The following is a 26,407-nucleotide window of genomic DNA, read 5'->3' on the forward strand; positions in this document are numbered from 1 at the left end:
CCCAGGGGATGCAAGAGGGCACTCCCTACCTCCCTGTCCCTTGGGTTGAGAGGGAGCTGTGTTCCCTAGTGGATGCTCCCCAAATGGAAACAGGAAATAGAAGGGAAAGGAGGTCCCTGGAAACAGTAGGTGAGGCATCGGCACAGTTCCTGGAACACAGTGTTTAATAAATGGGCAAGGTCTTCTCTGTCTTCTGTACTTCAAAATAGATCCTATACATCACCATTTGTCTGTGGTGGCCACCTCTGTGTTTACAACTCTCTCTGTCTCTCTATCTCTCTCTCTCTCTCACACACACACACACACACACACAAACACACACACAGGAAATGCATAAATGCATAATATATATTAATTATATCTTTATCCAGTATATATTAGTTTTCTATTGCTTCTGTAGCAAATTACTACAATAGCTTAGCTATTATTTTGTTGAAGGAGCCCCACCCACATGGTGGCTTAAAACCACACCAATTTATTATCTTACAGTTCTGGAGGCCAGAAGTCCTAAAATCAAGGTGTTGGCGGGGCCACATTCCTTCTGGAGACTCCAGAGGGATCATCCACTTCCTTGACATTCCCAACTTCTAGATGGCATCTGCATCTCTCGGCTTGTGGCCCCTTTCTGCATCTGCAAGTCAGCAGCGTGGCATTTTCAAATATTTCTTCCTCTTTGACCTCTGCTTCCATCCTTATGTCTTCTCTCTCTGAATCTGATCCTCCTGACTCCCTCTTTAAGGACCCTGGTGATTGCATTTACAGCTCACCCAGATAATCCAGGATAACCTCCCCATGTCAAGATTCTGAACTTAACATATCTGCAAAGTCCCTTTGGCTGTGTAAAGTAAGATATTCTGGGGTTCCCAGGATTAGCGTGTGAACATTTTGAGAGCGGGGGGCTGTTTTTCTGCCCACCACATCCAGAAAGCACAGATTAAACCCGTACTCTTTGTCAGCATCACCTTGTTCCAGGCAAAAGTAAATGGGGTGTTTACTCTTATGGACCCTTGACTGATCCTTAGACATGCTGCTTTCTTAGACATGTTGGGCATCCTTAGGCATGCCCAAATGTGGAGGAGGAAAAATGATTATGTATGTTACACTTTGTCTCTAAAACACTGTGACGTGAATTAAGAATGAGAGCTTCAGGGCATTAGAGGCAGGGACTTGAGAAGACCCAAATTCTTTCCTGCTGCCCTTACCCCCACACCTGCCACCTGCACAGTTCTTCAAAGCCCCATCCTACAAGAAGGAGGCTGAAAAGAGACCCAGAGGTACATTCCTACCATGGCATATGTGCCACTGTCCGATGCTCTTCTTTTTTTTTTTTAGTTTTATTATTATTATACTTTAAGTTTTAGGGTACATGTGCACAACATGCAGGTTTGTTACATATGTATACATATGCCATGTTGGTGTGCTGCACCCATTAACTCGTCATTTAGCATTAGGTGTATCTCCTAATGCTATCCCTCCACCCTCCCCCCAACCCACAACAGTCCCCGGTGTGTGATGTTCCCCTTCCTGTGTCCATGTGTTCTCATTGTTCAATTCCCACCTATGAGTGAGAACATGCAGTGTTTCGTTTTTTGTCCTTGCAATAGTTTGCTGAGAATGATGGTTTCCAGCTTCATTCGTGTCCCTACAAAGGACATGAACTCATCATTTTTTATGGCTGCATAGTATTCCATGGTGTATATGTGCCACATTTTCTTAATCCAGTCTATCATTGTTGGACATTTGGGTTAGTTCCAGATGCTCTTCTTAACCAAGAAGCAATCACATCTCCATGGAGAGACAGAACCTTCTAGAATACCTACTACTTGTTATATGCCAATTATAACAGGTGCTGTCCTGGATGATTTCTTTTATCATCATTAAAATTTTTACAAGAACCATGAAAGACAAAGTGTTATTACCTTTCTTTGGAGAACCGAGATTCCAAGATGCGAAGTCACTTGCCTGCAGTCACGCAGGTCATGAGAGGCAGTGCTGGGGTTGGAATCCCCACTCCATGCCTCCAGAACTGCTGCTCCTGCCACTCTGCATGGGGAGGCTGGGGGCAACCTGGGAGAACAGAGCTGTGTGGTGAACAAGGTCAACACAAGGCACACTCCATGGGGGCTGGGGGACTCTGGGGCAGGATGCACTCTTAAGTTTCCTGGGTGCTTTCTTATTTTACAGCGACCTCAAACTGTCCAATCAAATAAGCGTCAGTGTGAGCAGAGGTAAAGCTGAAGGCAGTCACTTTCCCACTCTATCAGCTGCTGCAGGGGGAGGGCAGTGGCTTTGTGGCGCAAACAGAATAAGACTGGCGGTGTGTGTGACGTCCAGGCCTGCCCTGGGGAGGACAGGGCCAGCCCGGCAGGATCCCTGTAGCCCCTGGGCTGGGGGAGAGGATCTGTGGGCTGATTTCTGCCTTTTGATGCGTGAATGAATATAAGAAAAAATATGGCTTTCATTGCTTTATTATTATTTTATTATTATTACACTTTAAGTTCTGGGATACACGTGCAGAATGTGCAGGTTTGTTACATAGGTATACACGTGCCATGATAGTTTGCTGCACCCATCAACCTGTCATCTGCATTGGGTATTTCTCCTAATGCCATCCCTCCCCTAGCTCCCCACCCCCTGACAGGCCCCAGTGTATGATGTTCCCCTCTCTGTGTCCATGTATTCTCATTGTTCAACTTCCACTTATGAGTGAGAACATGCGGTGTTTGTTTTCTGTTCTTATGTTAGTTTGCTGAGAATGATGGTTTCCGGCTTCATTCATTTCCCTGCAAAAGTTACAACTGTCCCTCACTGAACTTAGAACTTTATGTACAATGACTCTTTTCACTAACCTACTAAGGGACATCTATAGCAGTGTCTGTATGGGGAGAATTGAAACCAGGGAAGACAGGGTTGTGGGGGGTGAGAGGAGCCAGAAGGGGGTGCTGGCCACAATATAAGAGGATTCACATTAAGTGGGATCTAGGGCTGGGAGCCTCAGGACCATGAGCTGGTCAGGCTCCATTGGGATCAGAACCACGGCTGTGAATAATACAAATGTCAGACACCTTCACATGGGTGACAGCCTGGCAGCCTGAGGGCATTAAGAGGGTCCCTACAGAACGTTGGCCATTGAAAATCAGTGAATTTGGCTGATGACTAAGAAAGGCTGTTACACTTCCGGAATCCAACCCTGACGGTGCATTGGGGATCATAGTTACCTTTTAAAGGGGAAGCAATTGTATAAACATATTCAATGGACACAGAGTTTTCAGGATAATGTTAGCTTCTGTCACAGCCCTGAGAACAATAGGAATTAGTGGATTTATTAGGTGCTACCTCTGTATACCATGGATGTGACAGCAAAAGTTCAGGCTAACAATGGAGTCTAACGCTCACTCAAATGAGGGACAGGTGCAGAACAGGAAGGTTCTTGTTTTACACGAATATTAAAACCTGTTTTTGCCAATAGATGTATCCATGCCTGCAAGCTCGACGAAATGGGTGTCGTAGTTTTCACTGGCATCTCTCTGTATGCCCATAACTTTATGGAGGTTTACTTTCTTCACAAAATTTAACCATCTGTAGATATAAGTAGATCCTATATCTTCCCCTCAGTGCATGAATAATTTTTGCTAAAAACATCTGGTAATAAGACAGATATATAGAAACAAGAGCTTCATCCAGAAACAAAGAGCAAAATGCAAGAGTGTGGCCAGCTAACGTTGGACCTGACAGGTTATGAACAATGTGCTCTAACGTTGCTGCTGAATAGGGATCAAACTGTTCATAAATGTTCATAAGGTCCTTTAAGGCGGGGAGTTTCCCCATCAGAATTCATCAGTTAGGACAATGTGGTTTTCTATCATTCAGCAAACTCTTCGTTTTAAAGAAATGACTGGGATGGGGAGAACCCAGACATCATTTGTGTCCAGGCTAAAAACCTCAAAGTGAATACTGAGGAGCAACAATTCTCATCCAGTTCCTGACACCTCACGGGACAGGCAAAATAAGCATGGTCATGTTCATTTGACTGGGGTGGAGTAGGAATCTCCGCAGGGCAGGGTGAATTGCCTGAGGTCACACAGCTAGTTCAAGATGGAGCCAGGTCTCCAACCTCCTAATCAGTGATTGTGTGATGCCCATGAGCGTCAGTTAGGATTTAGGTCTAGCCTCATGTGGCAGAAACCCCGAAAGAGACCTCAACAAGATGGAAGGTTTTCTGTCTCACATGAAGTAAGTTGTGAGGGCTGGTATAGCAACTCTAAGACCACACATCCTGGTTTTCCCAGGACACACTCAATGTATTTGTTGTCCCAGCATAATTATCAACACTCTCAAAAGTGCTCACGTTTGGATAATAAATTACAGAACCACTGTAGTCAGTAAGGGCACAGGCTAACTCTTTCTAACTTCCTGGTCCAGCATCTAAACAAGTGGCTTTTATCCCAAGGCAGGGGCTCTATGTATAGTTAAACAGGTTGTGCATTACCCAACTCTGGGGAACATCTTTCACCTTGTATGCATTGTGGATTTACTATGGCAATTTTTCAGTGGATGACAGTAAAGCATTTTGCGTAGTGGGGGCCTGTTCTGGTTCTCACAAAGTTACCATGGAGGTTAATAGCAGTGCTGTTCTGAAGTCACCTAGTAATCCAAAAAAGGCTGCTGAGGCTCCAGCCATCACCTCCACCATCCTGACACAGAAAGAAGGAAGGGCAAACAAAAATAAAAAACAAAAATGGAAGCACACCTCCTTGATGAAAATCTTTTTTAAAAAAGGAAACTTCCTGGAAGCCCCACCAACATTGCTGTTTCTATGTCACTGCCACACTTGGCTGCAAGAAAACTGAGAAGTGTAGTCTTTTAGCTGGGCACTCCCAGTAGTGCAGGAGAACATCACACACCGGGGCCTGTTGTGGGGTGGGGGAAGTGGGGAGGGATAGCGTTAGGAGATATACCTAATGTAAATGACAAGGTAATGGGTGCAGCACACCAACATGGCACATGTATACACATGTAACAAACCTGCACGTTGTGCACATGTGCCTTAGAACTTAAAGTATAATAAATATATATATATATAAAAAAATATAAAATAAGGAAAAAAAATAATGAAGAAAGGGAGAAGGTGGGATGAAAGTGAAAAATGAGCACCCATGCCTCTCCACCTTGGGACTCTGAGTTTAATCCAGAGACCACTTGATACCCAAATTTGATTTAGAAAATAGATTAAGTCCTTCCACTGACCGTTCTCTCTTCTCGTTCTTTCCTGCATTACAGATTTGGTTCTATACCAACAGCATCTTTGGAAACGCTGGGATCCCTCCGGCAAAGATCCCGTACGTCACCTTGAGTACGGGGGGCATCGAGACTTTGGCTGCCGTCTTCTCTGTAAGTCAACTGAGGGTTACTCCTGAGAATGCCACAGAGGGTTACGCAGCACAGTGGGAATATTCATAAGGTCCTTTAAGGCAGGGGGTTTCCCCCTCAGAATTCATCAATTAGGACAATGTGGTTTTCTATCATTCAGCAAACTCTTGGTTTTAAAGAAATAGCTGGGATGGGAAGAACCCAAACATCATTTGTGTCTGGGCTATTGATCCAAAACCTCAAAGTGAATACTGAAGAGTGACAATTCTCACCCAGTTCCTGACACCTCGCAGGACAGGCAACACCACACTGTGGGAACCCCAGGCAACAAACAGGCATCTCTTTAGAGGAGCACGTCCTTTGTCATGCCAAAGGGGGCTGGATTTTAGGAGTTCATCATGTAGTTCTTCACTGACATTTTACCCATCTAGAGAATATTTCCTTTCTATATTTTGCTTCCCTGTCATCTTCCTTTTAATAAATAACTCCACCCTTTGAATTTTCACCTAGTCACAAATGACGAAATATGAATGCCCTGTGAAAGAGGGCCATGTTGTCCCCGGGAGTTCGATCAGAGAATTGGCGTGAGTCTCCAATCTCTTGCCGTGACTTTTAAAATGTTTCAAAACCATTAGCAGTCATCTCATTACCCCAGACATATGGGAGTTTGCAAGGCAAGGGAAAGGACATTCCAGTCGACCAGTATGATAGAGATGGAAGACCTTAATAAAAAGCCAGTATGTTCAAAAGAAGGCATAGAGCTCATCACTGTTTCTCAACCTCCAATATGCAAAACACACATTTGGTGGAGGGGAAAGTTGGGTGGCTTCAGAACCTAGCAGAAATTTCCAGATCTTGGAATCAGATCAAACTGGATTTGAATCCTGGCTCCGGCACTTCTTGGCTGTGTAGCACTGAGCAGTGCACTCAACATCTCTGAGCTTCAGTTGTCCTCTTTATGAGATGTTTGTGTCTCTTCTTTTTTGTAGCTATGTCTGTGCCTCACATTTTAGGCACAGAGCACACAGTTAGGCTCCCTTCCAAATGGAAAGAGAGGGCTAAAATTAGAGTTATGTTCTCTGACTTTGATGGAGTAGTTCATTTATTTTCACTCTTGCTCACTGATTTGCACTGACAAGATTGACGCCCATGCAAACAGGCAGAGGCTTGCAATTGTCTTTCTGACTTCTTGTTGACAGAACACTTCATTTTGTAACTTGCGCTTAATGGGTCATTCTAACAAGATGCTTTAGAAAATAGATACCATAAAAAATGTAGAGGAATGATGTTTTGTCTCTTTCCCTTTCCACTTCATGATCTTTTTATTAGGGGAAAACATTTCAACGTTTCACGTTCTGGAAGTTTCACAAGATTCATTCTTGTTATTCTCAAGTTATAGATCGCACCCAGTTTCTTTATTAATTTTTACTTTGAGCAACGGAAAAACACAGTCTGAGATGAAAATTATGGGGAAAGTACAGGAGATATTTGTTTTTGTTTTTTGTAAAGTATTTTACTGGTATTGTGAAGAAATCAATACCAGCTCATCAGGGCAAATTTGTAAAATTCAGAAAAATAGAGAGGAACGAAGAAGAAATTACCTACAATCATACTACCCAAGGAACTTTGGCAAATTCTTCCCTTGTCTTTCTATGCATAGATGTATATTTCTTACATAGTAGCACAGTAATCCTATTCTAAATACTAGCTCTAATCTGCTTTTGTTCACATAATCTTATGTCAGAATGACTCTCCATTTTCTTATTTATTAAGTATTTTTTGTTGAAGTGTATCATATATGCAGAAAATCATGCAGATCGTCTCCTTCCCTGAATTAACACTAGTGTTGAACGATTTATCCTTCTCCAGTAATTTTCTATATGATAATTCCCTTAACCATTGTCGGTGGGTGAGGTTGTTGAATGTCTCTGCTCAAAACCTGATGGCAGTGCCATGCTTTCTGGGTTCCAGTCCCAGCTCTGTGTCTTTTTATTAGCTGCGTGACCCCCAAGTAAGTTATTCAGCATCTCTGTGACTCAGTTTCCCCACTTCTAAAGGCCATCATCCCTGCTTCATAGGGATGGGCTGAGGATTGTACCAATGAATATACATTAAGTGATTCCAGCAGTGGCTAGTAAATGGTATGCACCCAGTAAGTGGTAACTATTCTTGTCCTATTTAGGTAGACTTCCATAATGTGTGATTTTACATAAGGCTACGATGGACATCCTTGTGGAGAGCAGGATTTTACAGGGACTCTTGCTATCTTTTGACAGTTGAGGAACCTAAGACCAAAAGGAGTGACTTACTCTGGGTCACACAGTCAGCTGGCTCAGAACCCAAGAGAGTGGGGAAAGAGAACATCATGGGACTCCTACTGTCCCCCCCCACTGACACCCCAAAATGTTCTACATGGGACCTCATGAATGCTCACGTCATGCCTGAAAGTCCAATGATTGCCCTTGTTTGAAAGAGGGGCACACTGAGGAAGTGCCTACACTTCTTCCCTTGGTCCAAGAAGACTTCACAGGCAGCTATTCTTATTCATTCCAGACTCCAGAAGCCACTCCTTCTCATCCCCATGCTCTGGCAGGCAGATCCTCTTCCTTAAAAGTTGACAATATTGGGCAAAGTATTCCTTGGAAACCCCAGAAAGGAGGGTAAATGACTTCACAGTCCTGGAAGGGAAGGAGGAGCCCTTTCTAAAATCAGGACTCAGAGTCACAGCCTCTGGAGAGCGCTCCTGCCGCTGCCTTTAAGTGTGGACCCGGTGGATCTCAGTCATCTGAACCATGGCCAGTTGGTGCCCTGCCATTTAGCAAGCTCTCGCCAGCTCCTCCCATGGTCAGGCTGTTGGCCTTCTGCTGGGCTTACAGAGGGCCTTTGCCATGGTGCCTGCCTGTAGGAGCTCAGAGTCCAATGGAGGAGGTTGAGTATGACCCAAGGATAAATGATGTTTTGCTGTTCTAGAGGTGCAGGAACCTTTGTGTAGGAAGTTCCTCTGAGCAGGAAGTGATGCTTCAGAGCTTGGGTGGTGGATTCTTTCATGCAGGCATGCATTCATCCATTCCACAGACACCTAAGGTGCACTCATACTGTGCCAGCTGTCACAGGTGAAGTTGCCATGATCTAGAGAGAAAAGCAAACCTGGAAACAATTACCACATGCAACACCGAGACAAGCTTCCTTCTCAAATAAGGGGTTCTGGGAGGGATTCCTGGAGACAGGGACCAGGAACCTGAGAGCTGAAGGGCCAGCAGAAGTTAGGTGAAGTGAAGTGCATTGGGTAGTCTGTTCCCCTTTCATCTTCTCAAAGAGCTGGAGATGCAAGGACAGATGCAGAATAGTCCATTGGAAACAGTCCTTCAAATGGTAGCATTGACCCCAATTCCTGGAAAGGCATGAGACTAAATTCAGCATGAGGCTGAGAGTGTGGAAGAGAAAAATGTCCTGGGGAGAAAGAGCTTTGGCTTTAGGATGAGCGTACTCTGAATTCAAATCCTGATCACCCATTTACCAGCTAAGTGGTCTTGGGAACATTGCCCAACACCTCTGAATTTATTTGCTCATCTGTAAAATGGACATAACCATTCCCACCTGTGGTAGGCAAAATAACGGCTCCCCAAGATGTCCACACCATGATTCCCAGAAGCTGGGAATATATTACCTTACATGGCACAAGGGAATGTTGCAGGTGGGACTAATCTTGAGATAAGGAGCTAACCCTGGATTACCCAGGTGAGCCCAATATTATCACAGAGTCCTTGTAAGTGAAAGGGGGAGGCAGGAGGGTCAGAGTCAGAGAAGGAGATATGATGGTGGAAGCAGAGGCAGGAGTGACGCCATTGCCAGCTTTGAAGGTGAGGAAGGGGTCACACGTCCAGGAATGCAGATGTTCTCTAGAAGCTGCAGCAGGCAAGATTCTGCCCTGGAGCCTCCAGAAGGCACCAGCCCTGCAGACACCATCGTGTTTGCCCTGCAAGATCTATTCTAGACTTCTGATTTCCAAAACTGTAAGATGATCCACCTGGGTTGTTTTAAGCCACCGAGTCTGTGGTAACTTGCTATAGCAGCAATAGGAAACTAATACAGCATCCGACAGAATTATGGAAACAAAATCCAAAGTGTGTGAAAGCCACTCCCCTGTTCCTCACAGAGCATCAATATAAGGTAAATTCTTTGCACTTTCCAAAGTTATGTATATATAAAAATATCATATTTATATAGGTTATATATTATAATATGCATAATATGTTTATGTTTATATATTATGTATTTGAAAATAAGGAAATAAAATATGTAGATATATTTTTTATATTATATAAATATATTTTTATATATTTAAATAATATACAAAATATATTATAACTTGAAATATATTTGAAAACAAGGCAATATATATTTATATATACAGTTACATATGTAATAAACACACAAATATATATACATATATTTCATCCAGCCCTTTGAAGTGATTGCCTATCCAAAAAGACTTTCCAATTTTTTTCATTCCTCTTATGAGATTTTGACAGTCTATTAAAATGGCTCAGGAGGCTAATAAAGTTGAGAGGGGAAAGACATCTTTGCTCATTTGATCTGCAATTAATTTTGGCTCAGGGCATGAGTCATCAGCTTGGGCAACTGTAAATAATTGCTATCTTTCAGAAACAGCTGGTTTTCCAAATTGATTTGCCTGGCACAGTGTTAACTCTCGGATGAGTGAACTTCCAGTGAGCATCATTCAGGCCATGTGGGGCAGGGGCTTTGTGGGGTGAGGGCTCACTCTTGAGAAGCACAGACTCTGTGCTTTTACAAATCAGGGGTCAGAATTCACAGGAAGTCATTCTGATTCATTGCAATACATTTTCATAATTAGCAAGAATGGAATATGCTCTTGAGTTGTAGTAAAAAAAAAATTTAAAAATCCTTATGGTTTCTGTTGCCTGTAGTCTCCATTGCTTCCCAATAAATTCGACAATTTCAGAATCAAAGGCCTCAGAGTTTACTGCTGGAACTCAGGACACTGGATCCAGCCCGTGTGAGAGGAGGGCGTGGTAAAAGAGAGAAAGCAGGGTGATAGAGTATCTGGGCTCTGTGTCATACTGGCCCCGCACCTGCTAGCTGGGTGACCTTGAGCTAGTCACTTAACCTCTCTGATACCCATTTTTCTCTTAGTGAAAGTGGCAATAATAACAGACCTAAACCTCAGCAGGTATTGTCATGGGAATCATACTGTAATTCACAGTGCTTGGCATAGAGAAGATACTCAATAAATGTTAACTATTGTTGTGGATTGAATTGCACCTCCTCAAAATGCATATGTTGAAGTCCCTAGTACCTCAGAATGTGACTTGAATTGGAAATAGGGTCATTGCAGTTGTAATTAGTTAAGCTAAGATACAGTTATACTGGAATAGGGTGGGCCCCTAATCCAATACGACTGTCCTTATGAAGAGGGAAAATTTAGATGCAGGCATACACACAGGCAGAACGCCCTCTAAAAATTAGAATTGTGCTGCTCAAAGCCAAAACACACTAGAAGCCAGGAGAGGGCCCTGCAACAGACCCTTCCCTGGCACCTCCAGAGGCAGGGCCCTGCAGACACCTTGATCTTGGACTTCTAGCCTCCAGAACTGTGAGACAACACGTTTCTATTGCTGAAGCCGCTCTGTCTGTGGGACCTTATCATGGCAGCCCTAGGAAACTCACACAGTTACTCTTGTTATTAATATCCCTGAAGAGAAGCAGACATGGAAAATGCTGAAGCTGCCTCTCAAAGACTAGAAGACAAGCCCAAGGCCAGGGTGCTTCTTCCTCCAGCACTCAGCAAATGCTCACTTGGGCCCCTGCTCTGTGCCAGTGGATGAAACAGACAAAGGTCTCTGCTGGGGAGAAGGAGAGCTCCTCATGGAGGCACAGACAGTGTAACAAGGGAGTACCCCACACAGTATTTTAGAAGGTGAAGGATGTTATGAGAAAACAGTAGAGCAGAGAAAGGGGAATGGAGAGACGGGGGCAGTTGCCGTCTTAAATATTGTGGTCAGGCTCCAGGTAAGCCCAGCTGTCTGGGAAGAGCATGTCAGGCAAAAGAAGCGGCCAAAAGAAAAACCTTTGGGAAAGAGGGACACAGTGAACCTGAGCAGCTCGAAGGCAGATTAATTCAGGGCAGCGGAGGGCATGTCGGCTGGGTACGCCACCTATCAGGAGCTGCAACCTTTGATAGAGGGACAAAGCCAGGCAAAATGTCCCTGTAGAAAGTGAACCAAGAAACCAACCCCTGGCCTCATTCTCTTTCTTCTGCCTTCTGATTTCTGACCGCTGATTTCTGATTTCTGCTGAAGCCGCCCAGAGGTCAGAGGGCAGGGAGCTTGTTGATTTCAGCCCATGGGTCTCCCTCTAGGGCAGAGAGCAAGAATCTGAGAGGTGACAGGGATGTCTGCAGCAGCCCAAGGCAGGGGCAAGGATGTGTCTGCCGCTTGAGGGGCCAAGGGGCTGGTGTGGGGGGGATGGGGCTTGAGGGGATTCAAATATGGTTTGTAAATCTTTTCTCCCATTTTGTAGGTTTTCTCTTCACACTGTTGATTGTTTTCTTTGCTGTCTATAAGGCTTTTAATGGACAGGGGTGTTAAAAGGAGAGTGCCAGGTCATGCTTTAAATCCTTCTGGCTGCTGTAGACAAAATAGATAATGGCAGAGGGTGACAAGGGTAGAAACAGAGAGCGTTGTCACAAGACTTGGAGAGAGGCTGGTTTTCCCTGTGAATCATCAGACTGACATGTGCTCTAGAACTGGCCTCGAAAGGACTGAGTTCAGTTAATTTCTCTTGACAGACGTTCCTTTTTCATTGATAAATAATGATTCTATGGCATTTCTATAGGTCACAGACTAGAAGAAACTACACCCTTCGTCCACTAAAATACTAGATCAAGTCCCCAATTTATTTAACAAATGTTACAGGACCTTAGGAGAAATGAGGGTGGTAGCAAGCAGAAGCAAAGCTAGATTTTCCCCCTTGGCTCCCAACCCAAAGCCCCTGGGGGCCTGAGCTCAGTCTGAGCTGGGTGGCATCCCCAGATCTGAGAAGTTAAAACTCAGGCTAACTGGCTTTTCATGTTCAGAGCTTAGATCAAAAGCATTAGTGTTAACCATTGCCTGAGCAGGAAGCAGGCAGAGAAGTGCAGACTCTCCTTGATATGGTTTGGCTCTGTGACCCCACCCAAATCTCACCTTGAATTATAGCTCCCACAATCCCCATGTGTCATGGGAGGGACCCGGTGGGAGGTAATTTAATCCTGGGAGCAGTTACCCTCATGCTGTTCTCATGATAGTGAGTTAGTTCTCATGAGATCTGATGGTTTTATAAGGGGCTTCCCCCTTCACTGGGCACTCATTCTTCTCCTTCCTGCCACCATGTGAAGAAGGACGAGTTTGCTTCCCCTTCCACCATGATTGTAAGTTTCCTGAGGCCTCCCCAGCCCTGTGGAACTTTGTCAATTAAACCTCTTTCCTTTGTAAACTACCCAGTCTTTGACAGTTCTTTATAGCAGCATGAGAATGAACTAATACACTTCTGGTTATGACAGGTCATCCTCATGGGGTGACGACTGGGTGGGGATGAGGAAGGGAAGAAACAAAGTCAGTGCCCCAGCATCCCCAAGCAGAAAAGGTGGGGTTTTGCCCTGGAAGCACATTCCCCTGCAGTCTCCACTCCCACCCACCCCAAGCTCTGAATAGTATCTTTTAAGTAAGTAGCTCTATTTTTGAGTTTGGCCAAGGACATACCCATAAGTCCGTTCCTGCAGCTCACCCTCTGACTCTTGGGATGTGCTCCTGGGTCTTTACTTCCCACCAAAATTTTTCTGATTTCTTCCCCATCCCTCTGATAACATCCTTTGGCTCCCCTGTATCTGGACTGGCCCCACCAGCTTCACTCACCAAAGGAAAGTGAGGATGTGGCTCATGGAGTGCGGGGTGGAGACAGCCCTCACCATCCCCTTGTGTCAGTTCTAAGTGGCGGCTGTTCCCACTGCCCGCTGCCCTCTACCGACTCTTTGTTCCTGCTGTGGAAGCCCTGACTCCTAAATCATCTGGACATCCAGTGTCTCTTTGTCTGCTCCTTGAAGAGCTAATTTTTTTTCCAATTGCCCAAATTTCCAAGAACAATTTGAATGTATCCTCACAAACCTGTTTAGAACCACATTTTGCCTTTTTTGAGAAGGGTAAGAGCATGAGGGGGAGTGCTTCACTTAGAAACTGCAGAAGCTACGGCCTCAAGCCAAGGTTGTAAAGTGACCCAAGAGGAGGAGACGTCCACAGGACTGAGAACTTGGAAAAGCCTGTCTGCTTCCGACCTTTCCTTCCATCCCAGTTGGCCCCAGCCCGTGTCTGTTTTGCACTTTGGTTGAAATATCTCAAGACATTTTAATTTGTTATACTTAGAGATCATGGGCCACCCTAGGATGATCATTATTTAAAACGCAGCTCTCATTTCTCACACCTTTGGCCCAAACAGATATACAGATATCTCTTATGCACATTCATCTTTTAAGCAGAAATTCTCAAAAAAGTTTGTTTCATTGAATTATATTCTGTTTTTAATTTAGAGAGAGCCTGTCCCAAGCAGAAAATTATTTCTGGCACTCTGTCCTGTGAACATAAATTTTAAAATTTCACTAACTTGCAATAACCAGTTTCCAAGGTCTTGGCTTCCTTTCAGAGAGATTTGTGAAAGTAAAGATTAGCCTTTGCATGTTTAAAACAGGATTACTAGCAGCTAAAAGTAATACCGGAACATGAAATTTATTTTCATGTAATACCTTGGCGTTCTTTTCTCTGCGGAGGGAGCTGCGTCAGTGATAATCACACCATTCTCCGCTCCTTTCTCCCATCCTTTTGTAGCTAAAACTTTGACAATAATCCAACTTCTGAATAGAAAGTCACCAATTGCTCATGTGTCAAGGGTTCCTCAGGAACTCCTCCATCCCAACATGTCAGGATTAGGAAACAGCTATTTGGGATGCCTGGGGAGTGGCCCTCATCTGGGCCACATCTTGCCCCAGCATTTACATTTCTCTCTGAAAGAGCCTCAGTTGTCTCCACCGCTTTGGCTGAGTTATTAGGGGAAACCTCACAGAGTTGCTTTAAAATGTAAATTTGAAAGAGAGAAAGAGAGAGAGAGAGAGAGGGAGGGAGGGAGAGAGAGTGTGTGTCATGCATCAGGTTTAAAGAAATGGCCATGGTAGTTGTCATGCATTCAATACCATTAATGGTTGCTCAATGGAGAACGGCTCTAGTAAAGCCTGTTGAGGAAATCACACCAGCTGACTAAAGAGGGAGCTCTTGCCTTTGGCTGGGATCCCTGCAGGGAGCAGTCAGACAGGACGTCCTGAGGGAGGCAGAGCCCCACCAACAGGGCCTCCTCCTAGTAGCTTCTAGGGCCCCTACGCAGTGTCAGTCCACATGGCCCACAGACCCAGAAGCATCAAGCCAGGCAAGGATGGGGATTATGTAAATCAGCAGAATTTAAAAAGGCCCCGGCCTGGAGTTGAACACAGAGAATGGGGCATCTTCTATGACCAAAAGGCTCACCCTGGCACAGGAAAGAACTCATGCAGGACGCTATAGTCCCTGAGAACTGTAGGGACTCCTGCCGTGCACGGAGTACCGCATGCAGTTTATATAGAGAGATACACACATTGAATACGATATAGACAATGAGCAATAAATAAAGTGTATATGAAGTAATGTATGTGAAATAATATGAAAGCACATCACATCAGATTTGGAAGCTTTAATTGAGATAAATTTGAAATAAATGAAATTTTAGGCAATATTTTCCTTCCCTCCAGCTCTTCCTTTTTAAAATGTTGTTTATTGACATATGATAGTTGTACATATTTGGGGAGTACCTCCCTTCTTTTTTTACATACATTCAATCATTTAGCAGGCAACATTACAAGCCCTGCCCTCCATCAGGTGTTAGCCCCTTGTATTGGTTTGCCCAGGCTGCCAAAACAATGTGCAACAAACTACGTGGCTTAAACAACAGGAATGTATTGTATCACAGTTCTCAAGGCCAGAAGCCTGAGAGCAAAGCATCAGCAGCACTCATTTCTGCTGAGGGCCGTGAGGGAGAATGTCCCGTGCCTCTCTCCCAGCTTCTGGGAACTTGCAGGTAATCTTGGGGGTTTCTTGGTTGACAGAAGCATCATCCCAACGCCTGCCTCATCTTCACATGGCATTCTGTCTGTGTGTGTCTTGTTTTTTTGTTTTTTTGTGATGGAATGTCTCACTCTGTCACCCAGGCTGGAATGCAGTGGCACAATCTCAGCTCACTGCAAACTTTGCGTCCCAGTTCCAGCGATTCAACCTCCCCCCTGCCTCAGCCTCCCATGTAGCTGGGATTACAGGCATGCATCACCACACCCAGCTAATTTTTGTATTTTTTTTAGTAGAGACGAGGTTTCATCACATTGGCCAGGCTGGTCTCAAACTCCTGACCTCAAGTAATCCACCCATTTTGGCCTCCCAAAGTGCTGGGATGACAGGCCTGTGTGCATGTCTGTCTCCGTGTCCACACTTACCCTTTTCCATTGGCTCAAGGACACCAGTCATCATGGATTGAGGCCCATCTAAATGATGTGATTTTAACTGAATCGCCTAAAAATAAAGACCCTATTCCCAAACGAGGTCACATTCTTAGGAATAGGAGATTAGGATTCCAATATTTCCTTTTTTGAGAGGATGCAATTCAGCCCATAAAGCTCCCCAAGGGCAGAGACTCCTGGCTCTGTCTTCTCTGTGCCCTGGTGCCAGTGTCGTTGGAGGCTCTCAGTGACCTTAGGCAGCTCACACAAATGAAGGGAGAAAAACTTTGGGAGCACGTGCATATTCTTTTGATAAATGTGAATGTGTGTTTGCCTCAGAAACACTAGGGAGAGGAAGTAGAGCACAAGTCTTAAGACACAGTCTTAAGAGCAAGACTCTGGAGCCGGAGGGCCTAGACTTGAATTCTGACTCACTGTGCAACCTTAGCCAGGTTGCTAAACCTCTCTGAGCCTCAAGTTCTGGATATAATAGTGGATGATAATAGCACCTACCCCAAAAAAATGTTATCAGAGTTAAGTTATTAATATATAAAACAGCCAGAACCATTCCTGGTACATAGTAAGGATTGTAACAATGTTCAAACATGGGAATAAAGACAGCATGAGATTGGCATAAGGGCAGCCCCACAGATCAATGGAACAGAATGGAGTCCAGAAAACAAAAAGTTGCTGAAGTAATTCAATGAAGAAAGGACAGTCTTTTCAACAAGTAGTATCATAAAAAGTAGATATCCACATGGAAAAATGTGAATGGCAACCCTTATTATACCATACAAAAAATTAACTCAAAATGGACCATGTTTCTAAACATAAAAGCTAAACTCTAAAACTTCTAGAAGCAAAGGAGAAAGTTTTGCAACGTTAGGATAGGAAAGATACAGAATCACAAACCATTTTTCAAATGATACATTGGATTTCATCAAAATTAAAAACTGACTATTTAAAAGGTGTTGTTAAGGAGATAAAAAGGTAGGTCACAGACATGGAGGACATACCTATAAAACACATTTGAGAAGGGATGTGAATTCAGAATATATAAAGAGCTCTTAAAAATAAGACCAACTGCCCACTTGAAAATGAGCAAAATATCTGAACACATGCTTTACCAAAGAAGAGATCCAAAACATCAAAAAGCACATGAAAAGATGTTCAATATTGTTAGTCACCAGGGAAATTAAAACTAAAACCCACAGTGAGATACCATTGTTTACCAAAATGGTGACAAAAATTTAAATGGTTGATATAATACCACGTGTTGCCAAGGATGTGGAGTAACAGGAAGGCTCATCCACTGCTGGTGGGAATGTAAAATGGCACAACCCCTTCAGAGAACATTTTAGCAGTTTCTTATAAAGGTTTTACCCATCCAGCTCAGTCATTCCACTCATACGTATTTACCCAAGAGAAATCAATGCACAGGTCTACATGGAGACTTAATACGCATAATGGTTTTATTTCTCAGAGCCGAAAACCGGAAACAGCTATTGGGTCAACAGGTGAATGGAGAAACAAATTTTGGTATATCCATGCAATCGAATACTGGTCAGCAATACAAAAGAACTGTCGATATGTACTACAAGAAGGATGAATCTCAAAAACACTGCAACAAACGATGTGAAATGCTTGAAATGATAAATCGAATCCTCATGCTGGAAAGTAGATCGGAGATTGCCTGGGGTTGGGGGAAGGAACACCAGATAATTCTGGGAAGTGATGGAAATGTTCAATATCTTAATTGTAGTTGTGGTTATAAGGTATATAAATTTGTCAAAACATACAAGACTGTGCAATTCAAATGGGCACATTAGACTGAATGAAAACTACACCTTTATAAAGCTGCTTCTTAAAATCCTAACCAGAACAAAAGGTTCCCATTATTATTTCACCAGAGGTCCCAGCCCTGTGGGGAAGGGCACTGGGTGCTGGGTGAATGGCTGCTGAGTGGATGGGGGACCCCATGGCTCCAGAGTCCCCAGAGGGGGTTTCCTGGGAGCATTAGGATTTTGACAGTCATCCCCAGCTGACATCAGTAGCCTTCAGTCTGCTGTTCGTCTGAGTTAATGTCTTCACTCATGATTTTAATGTCAAGTGGAAATACCATGTTCCCTCTAATCCCTTCCAACAGGCTGCACTTTAACTGGACTTAAAGGAGGGAGGGAGGAAGAACAGAGCCGGGAGACCGATTGTCAGATGGGAGGGTTGTTTTTATCCCTTCTTTCTCTTTCAAAGCTGTTTCCCTGGTGTCTTCCTAGACCATCTTTAAAGATCATTTCCAAATCAGGGAGAATGTGTTCAGCTTTTCATTGGCTTAAGTTACTGGTTCATCAAGAGACTTGAGGGAAACGAAACAAAAAGCCAATGCCCCTCACCCCACCCTTTCCAAAGCATTTGAACGTCAGCATCATGGTGTAAGATAACGGTTCTCAACTGACTTTTGTAAGCACACTTTCTGACTCTGAAATTGTGGGTGGTGCACTTGAAACTCTTTTTTAAAAACTTCAAAATACTGAAATCAGTAACCATATATGTTAATTTCTGTATAACAATATAACACACGATGATCTTAGTGTAACAATATAACGCATATTAATCTCATTATAACAATGTAACGTGCTGATCTCAGTATGACAATGTAACACATGCTGATCGCAGTGTAATAATATCTCCCAGCAACTGTGATGGTCTTCCATGGCACATTCTGTTGTCATTTCAGCACCAGGTCACTGGATACTCTAATCCAACTCCCCTAAGAAGCTTAGGAGACAAAGTTCCTGCATATTCCACTTATGAACAACCTTCATTTTCAGCAACAGCTTAATTTTGGGCTCTGTCCTTTTAGCCACAAGAAAAGCTGTGACATCTTTAGATTGTACCAAAACCATATTTTACACAGTTATGAAAAATTGCCAGTATGGGTATTGGAAATATTTGGTGATTAGGAAAGAATAAAGACATAATACAAGGTACAGAGATTTGCATCCAACACTTCAACTAAATCTACTTTTTCGTGTTTTTAAGTCAAAACTCTCCATAGAAAATCAGGAAAACTGACAGACAAATAAAATAATAATCACATATTCCCCCAACCAGAGTTAGCCATTATAAACTATTTCTGCATATATTTTTCCAGGGTGTATTAGCTTAACATAATTGTAATTGATATTGTATAACTACATGTTTTAGTTTATACAGATTTATGTCCTACTCTTTTCGCCTAAGATTGTACCCTGAGAATTTTTCTATACCATTTTACAATTCTTTAAATTATGTTAATTTCTACATATTTACCATCTAAATATTCCAGTATTTATTTAACTAATTGTTGGTGGATTTCTAGATTATTTCTATTTCCCCAGTAGTATAAATAACACACCAGCAGAGATCTTTGTCCATGCATCTTTGACCAAACATCTATTTCCTTAGGATCAACGCCCAGAAGGTGAGTGACTGAGTCCAAGGGTGTGGACATTTGCGCTGCCCCTTGGTGTAAAACAGCATCTATCCCACTTCCTTCTCTCTGAATAGTTAGCCCCGGGTGACTTTTGATAAATCCCATAATCACTCTTGGCCTCTGATCCTGGGCCCAGATCACTGAGAGTGCTACGCCAAAATTAACATGTGTCGCGCCGAGATTAACGTGTGTTGCATTGTTACACTGAAATTAGTATGAGTTACACAGAGATAAGCATAATCTCTCTGGGCCCATAATTTCATAATCTCTCTAAGCCCCTGATATCTCTGGGCCTTTTCTCCCCTCACCTTTGCGGGGGTCCCTCCTGGCACTAGGACCCAGCTCCCTTGCCCATGTTGCACTGGCCCTGGTACAGCAGCCCCATCAGTGTCTCCCCTTTGATCAAACGCAGCTCATGAGGGCCTAGGAGGAAGGGATGCTTTAAATACAGGTTTCTCTCTTGTCTCCCTCCCTCCCTCCCTCCCTCCCTCCCTTGTTCCCTCCCTCCATCCCTCTCTGCCTCCCCCTCTCTCTTTCTCCGAAGCTGTTGGTCGTTGCTTCCCTCATGACTCTCACTGGGCCTGACTTCCCTCCCCACTTCCCACCAAGTGAAGTTACTGTCCCTCAGCATTCTCGAACCTCACTGCCCTCCCTGCCCTCCCCCTGCAAATGAGAATCATTCTGCCTGCCTTATAAAGACAGACCTTCACTCCCTCAGCAAACACTTACTCCACACCTGTCAGATATTCTTCTAGGCTCTGGGAAAGCAAAGATGAAGGCTCCTGGCCTTCAAATGAAGAAAGAGAATCAGAGAGCCAGGAATGCAGGGGGTGCAGAAAAGTGATCAGTACCCTTGTTCAGATCCAGGAGCTGGAGCAGGTGGGACACTGGGCTGTCACCAAGTGGTGGCATTGTCTGTTTCTAGTTTAATGTCAAGAAAATGTAATGTCTCAACAACAGAAAAGATTTTGTAGGTGATCCCAGCTTTGCCACTTACCAGCCATGTGACCCTGGACAAGTTTCCAAAGACTGTGTGCCTCTGTTTTTTACCTGTACAATGGAGCAAATAATAGAACCTACTCAAAATTATTGTCAGGATTAAATGAGTTGCTTCATGAAAAGTGCTTAATTCAGTGCTTGGCACATAGTAGGTGCTCAGTAAATGATCATTAGCTACTGCTATCTAGACTAACTCCATTAGCATCAGAAAAGATGAGAAATTAAGACATAGAAGGGTTAATTAACTTGTTCAAGGCCACACAGCCAGCTACAGGTAAGAGTTGGGACCAGACCCCCAGGGCACTCCTTAGTTAAAATGAATAATATATTTTCTGCCATTTATTGGCAACCTCTCCTCTTTTGTTCGTGAGTCTATTTCAGGCACCGTGAGTTCTTTCCCTTTATCTCACAGCTACCCTGCAAAACTGGTATTATCATTCTCATTTTCCAGTGGGGAAACTGAGACTTGGAAAAGCTGAATAACCTGTCCTGGGTGCAAAGAAGGCTAAGTGGCAAAGCCAGGAATTGAGCTCAGATCGCCCATCTTCAGGCTTATGTGCCCCTGGATATCACCTGTGCTCTGTTCCACTGGGCCAGGTTTCTAGGAGGCCAAGTTGAGAGGCTTGAGTCTGCCCTTGTTCCCTAAGCAACCAGGAGAAAGGCATTTCTGACCAGAAGTCTTGGATGCTTTTAGAGACACGTGGACATCAGCCAGGCACGTTTTCCTCCCAGGCCTCTGACTTTCTAGGCCAGCACCCTCCGTTCCCCTCAACATTCATGCCTAGGTGACTGAGAGGTCCATGGCCCCCGGCAGCACTACATGGCCGGGGTGCTCAGCTGACCCACAGGGCTATGCCCTTCGGACAGGCAGCTATCACTCACCCCTCAGTGCCGGCTCTGCCAAGCAGAACAACAGCCCATGCTAAGCTTGGGGGAGAATGCCTATTGCCTAGACGGCTGCTCACCTGCCTCCCTCTAAGGAGCAGGGTATGAGGAAAGAGGAACAGATAGAGGGCCCTGGGGTCCCTGCAGCTGGGCTCCATTGTGGAGAAACCCTGAGGCCTTGGGACAGGATTGCAACTGTTCGTCTCAGTGCTGTGACCTTCGCACCGTCACCTGAAGCTGGCAGGCAGGAGCCATGTGTGCTCTGGCTTCATGGCCCTCAGCAGCGTCACTGCTTCCCCTTGTCCAAGCCAAATGACTGTCGTGATGGGGACCGTCCAGCCTCAAAACATTTTCCCCCACTAATCCCTCTGCCTGACAAGCTCTCCACATCTCTGCCTGCTACTGCCTCCCCCAGGAAGCCTCGCCTGATTGCCTCATTGAGAAAAGCCATGGATTCTGATTCACTCTGGGCTCGATTTCTGGCCCTCTCTCACTTACTTGCTCTGTAGTGTCTGCTGTTATCTCACCTCTCTGACCCTCAGTGTTCTCTTTTTGTGATATGGGGCATGAGAGGAGGATACCTCACATAATCCGAGTACCTAACCTGTGTGGTGCATGCAGTCTCTTATTTAACACACCCTTCCACTCCAGACACTCTTGTTGAAGGACATTTTGATTTCTCTCATCACAGACAAAGGCCCTGAGGCTTTGGGAAGTGAAGTCACATGCCAAAGTTCATACATCTGGAAAGTAGTAAAGCCAGAATATAAACCCAGGTTTTTCCTGTCTCTGACATTTGGCTACAATTACCCTTTCAGTCATTGGCAGTTGAGGAGCTGTTTCCTGACCAGGTGGACAAGGGGCACAGGGGCCAGCCAGATGGAGGTCAGTGACAGTCCTAGGCTGAGGGAAGCTGGCTGGGAGGACACAGCTTTAGGGACTTCCCCAGGGACTCCCCACATCACATCCCACAGTGAAATTGACTCCCCCAGACACAGGCAGATTGGTAAACGACATGGGCTTGTCTGCCTACTCCCACCCCTGTGCCCCGCTGTGGGTGCCTCCCCCTATGAAACTCACAGCATGGAGACACAGAGGAATCGCCTTCCATGCAGTCTGCCTCTGAAGGAAGAGAAGGGCTGTGGCGACCATATCCATCCAGTTCCTTCTCCCAAGCTCCCTATTTAAGAAGTCCACCCTCCAAGGAAGATTGGGAGGAAAGTGCTCGTTATTAATGCTGTAGGTGCTCAAGAATTGTGACTTTCTCTCCCTCCCTTTTTCCTCTCTCATAAAGAGCATTGCTTCAGGGCTGTGGCCATGAAGAAGGTGGCCCAACTGTCTCAGGGTCAAAGCTGGTTTTTAATCATGATGCTATTGCTGGTTCCCAGTGCCACATTCCCCTGTTGTGGTTAGAAATGGAATAATAGCTCTCTCTCTCTCTCTCTTTTACCCTGGACTAGGGTTTGGTTATTGAGCACCTGGGACGGAGACCTCTCCTCATTGGTGGCTTTGGGCTGATGGCCCTCTTCTTTGGGACCCTCACCATCACGCTGACCCTGCAGGTGAGACGATGTGCTTGTCACATTTGAGGGAGATAAGCATGGAGCTGGCTTCTGGCTTCATCATTTTGGGGCCTTTGATTTGTGGGTTCATACTTCTACAGAAAACACTTGTGATAAAGCTCTCCCCGGAGGCATCTCATCTCTGGAGCTGCTGAGGGTCTCAGTGAAGAGGGCTTGGTGAGGGGTCCTTGGACTGGGAGATGAGAGACCTGACTTCTGGTCCTGTCACTTCCGCTGATGAGCTGTGTGAACTTGGGCAAGACACTTTCCCTCTCTGAGCCTCAGTTCACCCATCTATGGAATAGAAGAGCTTGCACTGGACAACCCTGAGATGCCCCTTCCAGCTGTCACCTCCCAGCATGAGTGCCAGGTGCTGCATATCAGCCACTTCCTCAGTTGTCACAATTTTAGGAACAGTGGCTCTGGAGCCAGACAGCCTGTGTGGATCTCGGCTTTTCCTTACTCGTAATGAAACTTTAGCGAGTCAGCTCCTCTCCGGGCCTCATCTCTAAAATGGAACAGTCATCCCTTCGCCCAGGGGTGTTGTGGGACGAAATGAGAAAATGCACTGAAAGCACTTGGAACAAGCACTCAGTGGATGTCCATGTAGCAGGAGGGGTAGTGATGTACTTCATCCTTACAACATCGGTATTTTTTTCTTTTATGGAGATAAGGAAACTGAGGGATAAATATAAATAAATAAGCTTCCCAAGGTTACACCACCAGAAGGTGGGAATTAGATCTCCGGATCTTGGGCTTCTGCCCTCTGCATGGCTCAGGGCAGCCTGCATTAACTGGACGCTGCCTCAGTGTCTCCAACTCATCTTGGTGCCATGGGAAGCATGAAGCAAGGTTGCGGCAATTGATCAATCTTTGCATTTTTCAAAAATGCATCTGGAAATTGATAGGTACACGTTTTGATCACCCGTCAAATGTCTTAGTGGCCCAAATGTTTCTAGAAAAAGGCACTATTAGCATCGTGATGTCTGATGGGTGCCCTTCGAAGAGGTGGGGCTGGCGAGCACACTGACTACCAGGAGGTGGAAGCATTGCCTTCAGGGACAATGTACTAGCAGGCGCAGTTCCTTCCTGACAGCCAGGCCCAAGCTGTCCCAAGCCTGGGCATCTTTACAGTCCTCTGAAGTTCTCAGGCAGCTAGTTGGGCGATGTTCCAAGCCATTGTCTTTCTGAAACTTGTGTCAGAAGTCTAAAAGGAAGGCCTGAAGCCCACGAACCCCATCTAAGCCTCACTTCACAAGGTTTCAGAGCTGTTCCTGGCTTGACCACCCTTGTCTCCCTCAGTGCCCCACAACCTGCCCCCAGCAGCTCCTCAAGGGGCCTGGCAGTTTCCTCTCCTAGGGCTCTTCTGTGCTGGGCTAGCTTCTCCTTGCTTTCTGGACTCAGGAAACCATGGACACTCCTGGATACCTCTTCCTGCACGAAGCCTCCCCTTGCTTCCAAGTCTGGGTGAGGTGCCCTCTCCTGCGTTCCCATAAGCCCCAAGGGGGAACCCTGTGAGATCACTTATCACAGACCATTGACTTTCACTGTTGATGCATGTCTCTCTCCCAATAGGCAGTGAGTGAGTTGTGTAGGGCAAGAGCCATGCCTGAACCATATCGGCATTTCCACCTCCCATCCCAGTGCATGGCACCCAGGGGCAGCTCAGATCAATCAGCTGAATGAGTGAGTGAGTGACTTGGTACAGGAGCAAGCCATACAGTTTACAAGAGTCCATGAAGCTCCTCTCAACCCTTAGAGCTAATGGATTTGGACACAGAACAAGGGGAAGTAAGGAGTTCCCCATTTCTCTGCCCTGTGTACCCCTTGTCCTCCACTTCAGGTTATTTGCAGTTCACCCCCGCACTGGGCCCTCTCAGGCTTCTGTGCCCTTGTGTATGTTGAATCCCCTCCTGGAACCTCTTTCCTTTCCTTTCCCACTGGGGCTGACTCTGGCTCAGCCTACAGAGGTGAGCGCAGGCTCTTACCTTCCCTTCAAGTGAGGTGGCCTCTCCTGGGGCAACCCTGGCACCCCCACACACTCAGAACCGGTGACACTGTGTTCTAATGCTCAGCCGTCCAGTCTGCTAGAGCAGGAGCAATCCCAAAATATCCTTTTGCAACCAGCACCAAGCCACCCACCCCCCAGATGAATGACAGCTTCTCCAGACACATTCCATGAAATGAATTAACGCATCTCACACCTTGCAAGATGGCAGGGGTACAAATAAGGTCCTTTATATAATAATACCAGAACTAAGATAACTTCTTTTAAACAAAATATAGAAGCCTTTAAAATGTATATGAGGAAACATTCATATATATGTACTTTAAGTTCTGGGATACATGTGCCGAACGTGCAGGTTTGTTACATAGGTATACATGTGCCATGGTGGTTTGCTGCACCCATCAACCTATCATCTACATTAGGTATTTCTCCTAATGCTATCCCTCCTCCAGTCCGCCACCCCCCAACAAGCCCCGGTGTGTGATATTCCCCTCCCTGTGTCCATGTGTTCTCATTGTTCACCTCCCACTTATGAGTGAGACATGCAGTGTTTGGTTTTCTGTTCTTGTGTAAGTTTGCTGAGAATGATGAACTTTTATAAAAGTGATAAAGCTGTGAAAATTGCTCATATTGCCTGATGCCAACAAAGCCCTCAATCAAGGTGAGTTATTGATTTATTTACCACTTCCTGTATGCCAGGACTATGTCAAACTCATCACAGGCTTCATCTGATTTCATCATGGCTATAAAATAAGCGGATGGAATGACTGAAGGGTTATCATTGTTCCCATGTTATAGATGCTGAAGCTGGGGTTTGGGGACATCAAGTGACCTGTCCAAGGTCACACAGACGGATGGAGGAGGAGCTGGGCTGGGAACTCAGGTCCTCTGGACACACCATCACCTCCTCACCTGACCACTCCCTGTTCTCTCCCAGGACCGTGGCCCCTGGGTCCCCTACCTGAGTATCGTGGGCATTCTGGCCATCATCGCCTCTTTCTGCAGTGGGCCAGGTAAGGCGCCCCTCCCTCCTCACTGCCCCGCCCAGGGGCTCATGGCATCACCAAGCTGGGGGGCTCTCCTCATACAGATGGAGAACCCAGAGCCCAGAAGAAGCAAAGCCTGACTGGGGATGTGTGTCTGCTGCCTTTCTTTTGGCCCGATTTCAGTGTAGCTGACTGTCTGCCATCTACCCCACAGAAGGTGAAAATGGGTTCACCTGAAGATGAGTGGGAGGGAACATGTCACCACACAGCAAGGGCAGTTTACACGCAGGAGGGCTCTGAGCCAGAGGCGACACTGGTTTGTGATGAATCAAAGACAACCAAGTCACAGTCTGTGCCTAAGCAGTTACGGTCTAGGGTGAAAGATGTGGCAATAATCATGTCTAAGACATATTGATCATTGATTCTGTGTTATACTTGGCTAAGAACTTGACCTGTGTGAGCTCATTTAAGGCTCAGGACAGCTCGAAAGAAGACAGAGATGGAATGTGACTTGCATGAGTGAGTAGGTGGAGTGGCCTG

The 26,407-nt window shown here is 45.2% G+C and overlaps 1 protein-coding gene across 1 annotated transcript in view; it reads left to right on the forward strand.

The window, feature by feature from the left end:
• Positions 1-26,407, forward strand: part of SLC2A9 (solute carrier family 2 member 9) — a 218,513-nt gene that overhangs the window by 95,045 nt on the left and 97,061 nt on the right. The window contains exons 7-9 of the mRNA XM_058430106.1: positions 5,281-5,391; positions 22,772-22,873; positions 25,819-25,894. Coding sequence (XP_058286089.1) covers positions 5,281-5,391; positions 22,772-22,873; positions 25,819-25,894 — 289 coding nt within the window. The remainder of the gene's footprint in view (positions 1-5,280; positions 5,392-22,771; positions 22,874-25,818; positions 25,895-26,407) is intronic.

This window comes from Hylobates moloch, unplaced genomic scaffold (assembly GCF_009828535.3).
Source record: "Hylobates moloch isolate HMO894 unplaced genomic scaffold, HMol_V3 SCAFFOLD_17, whole genome shotgun sequence".
Lineage (NCBI taxonomy): Eukaryota > Metazoa > Chordata > Mammalia > Primates > Hylobatidae > Hylobates > Hylobates moloch.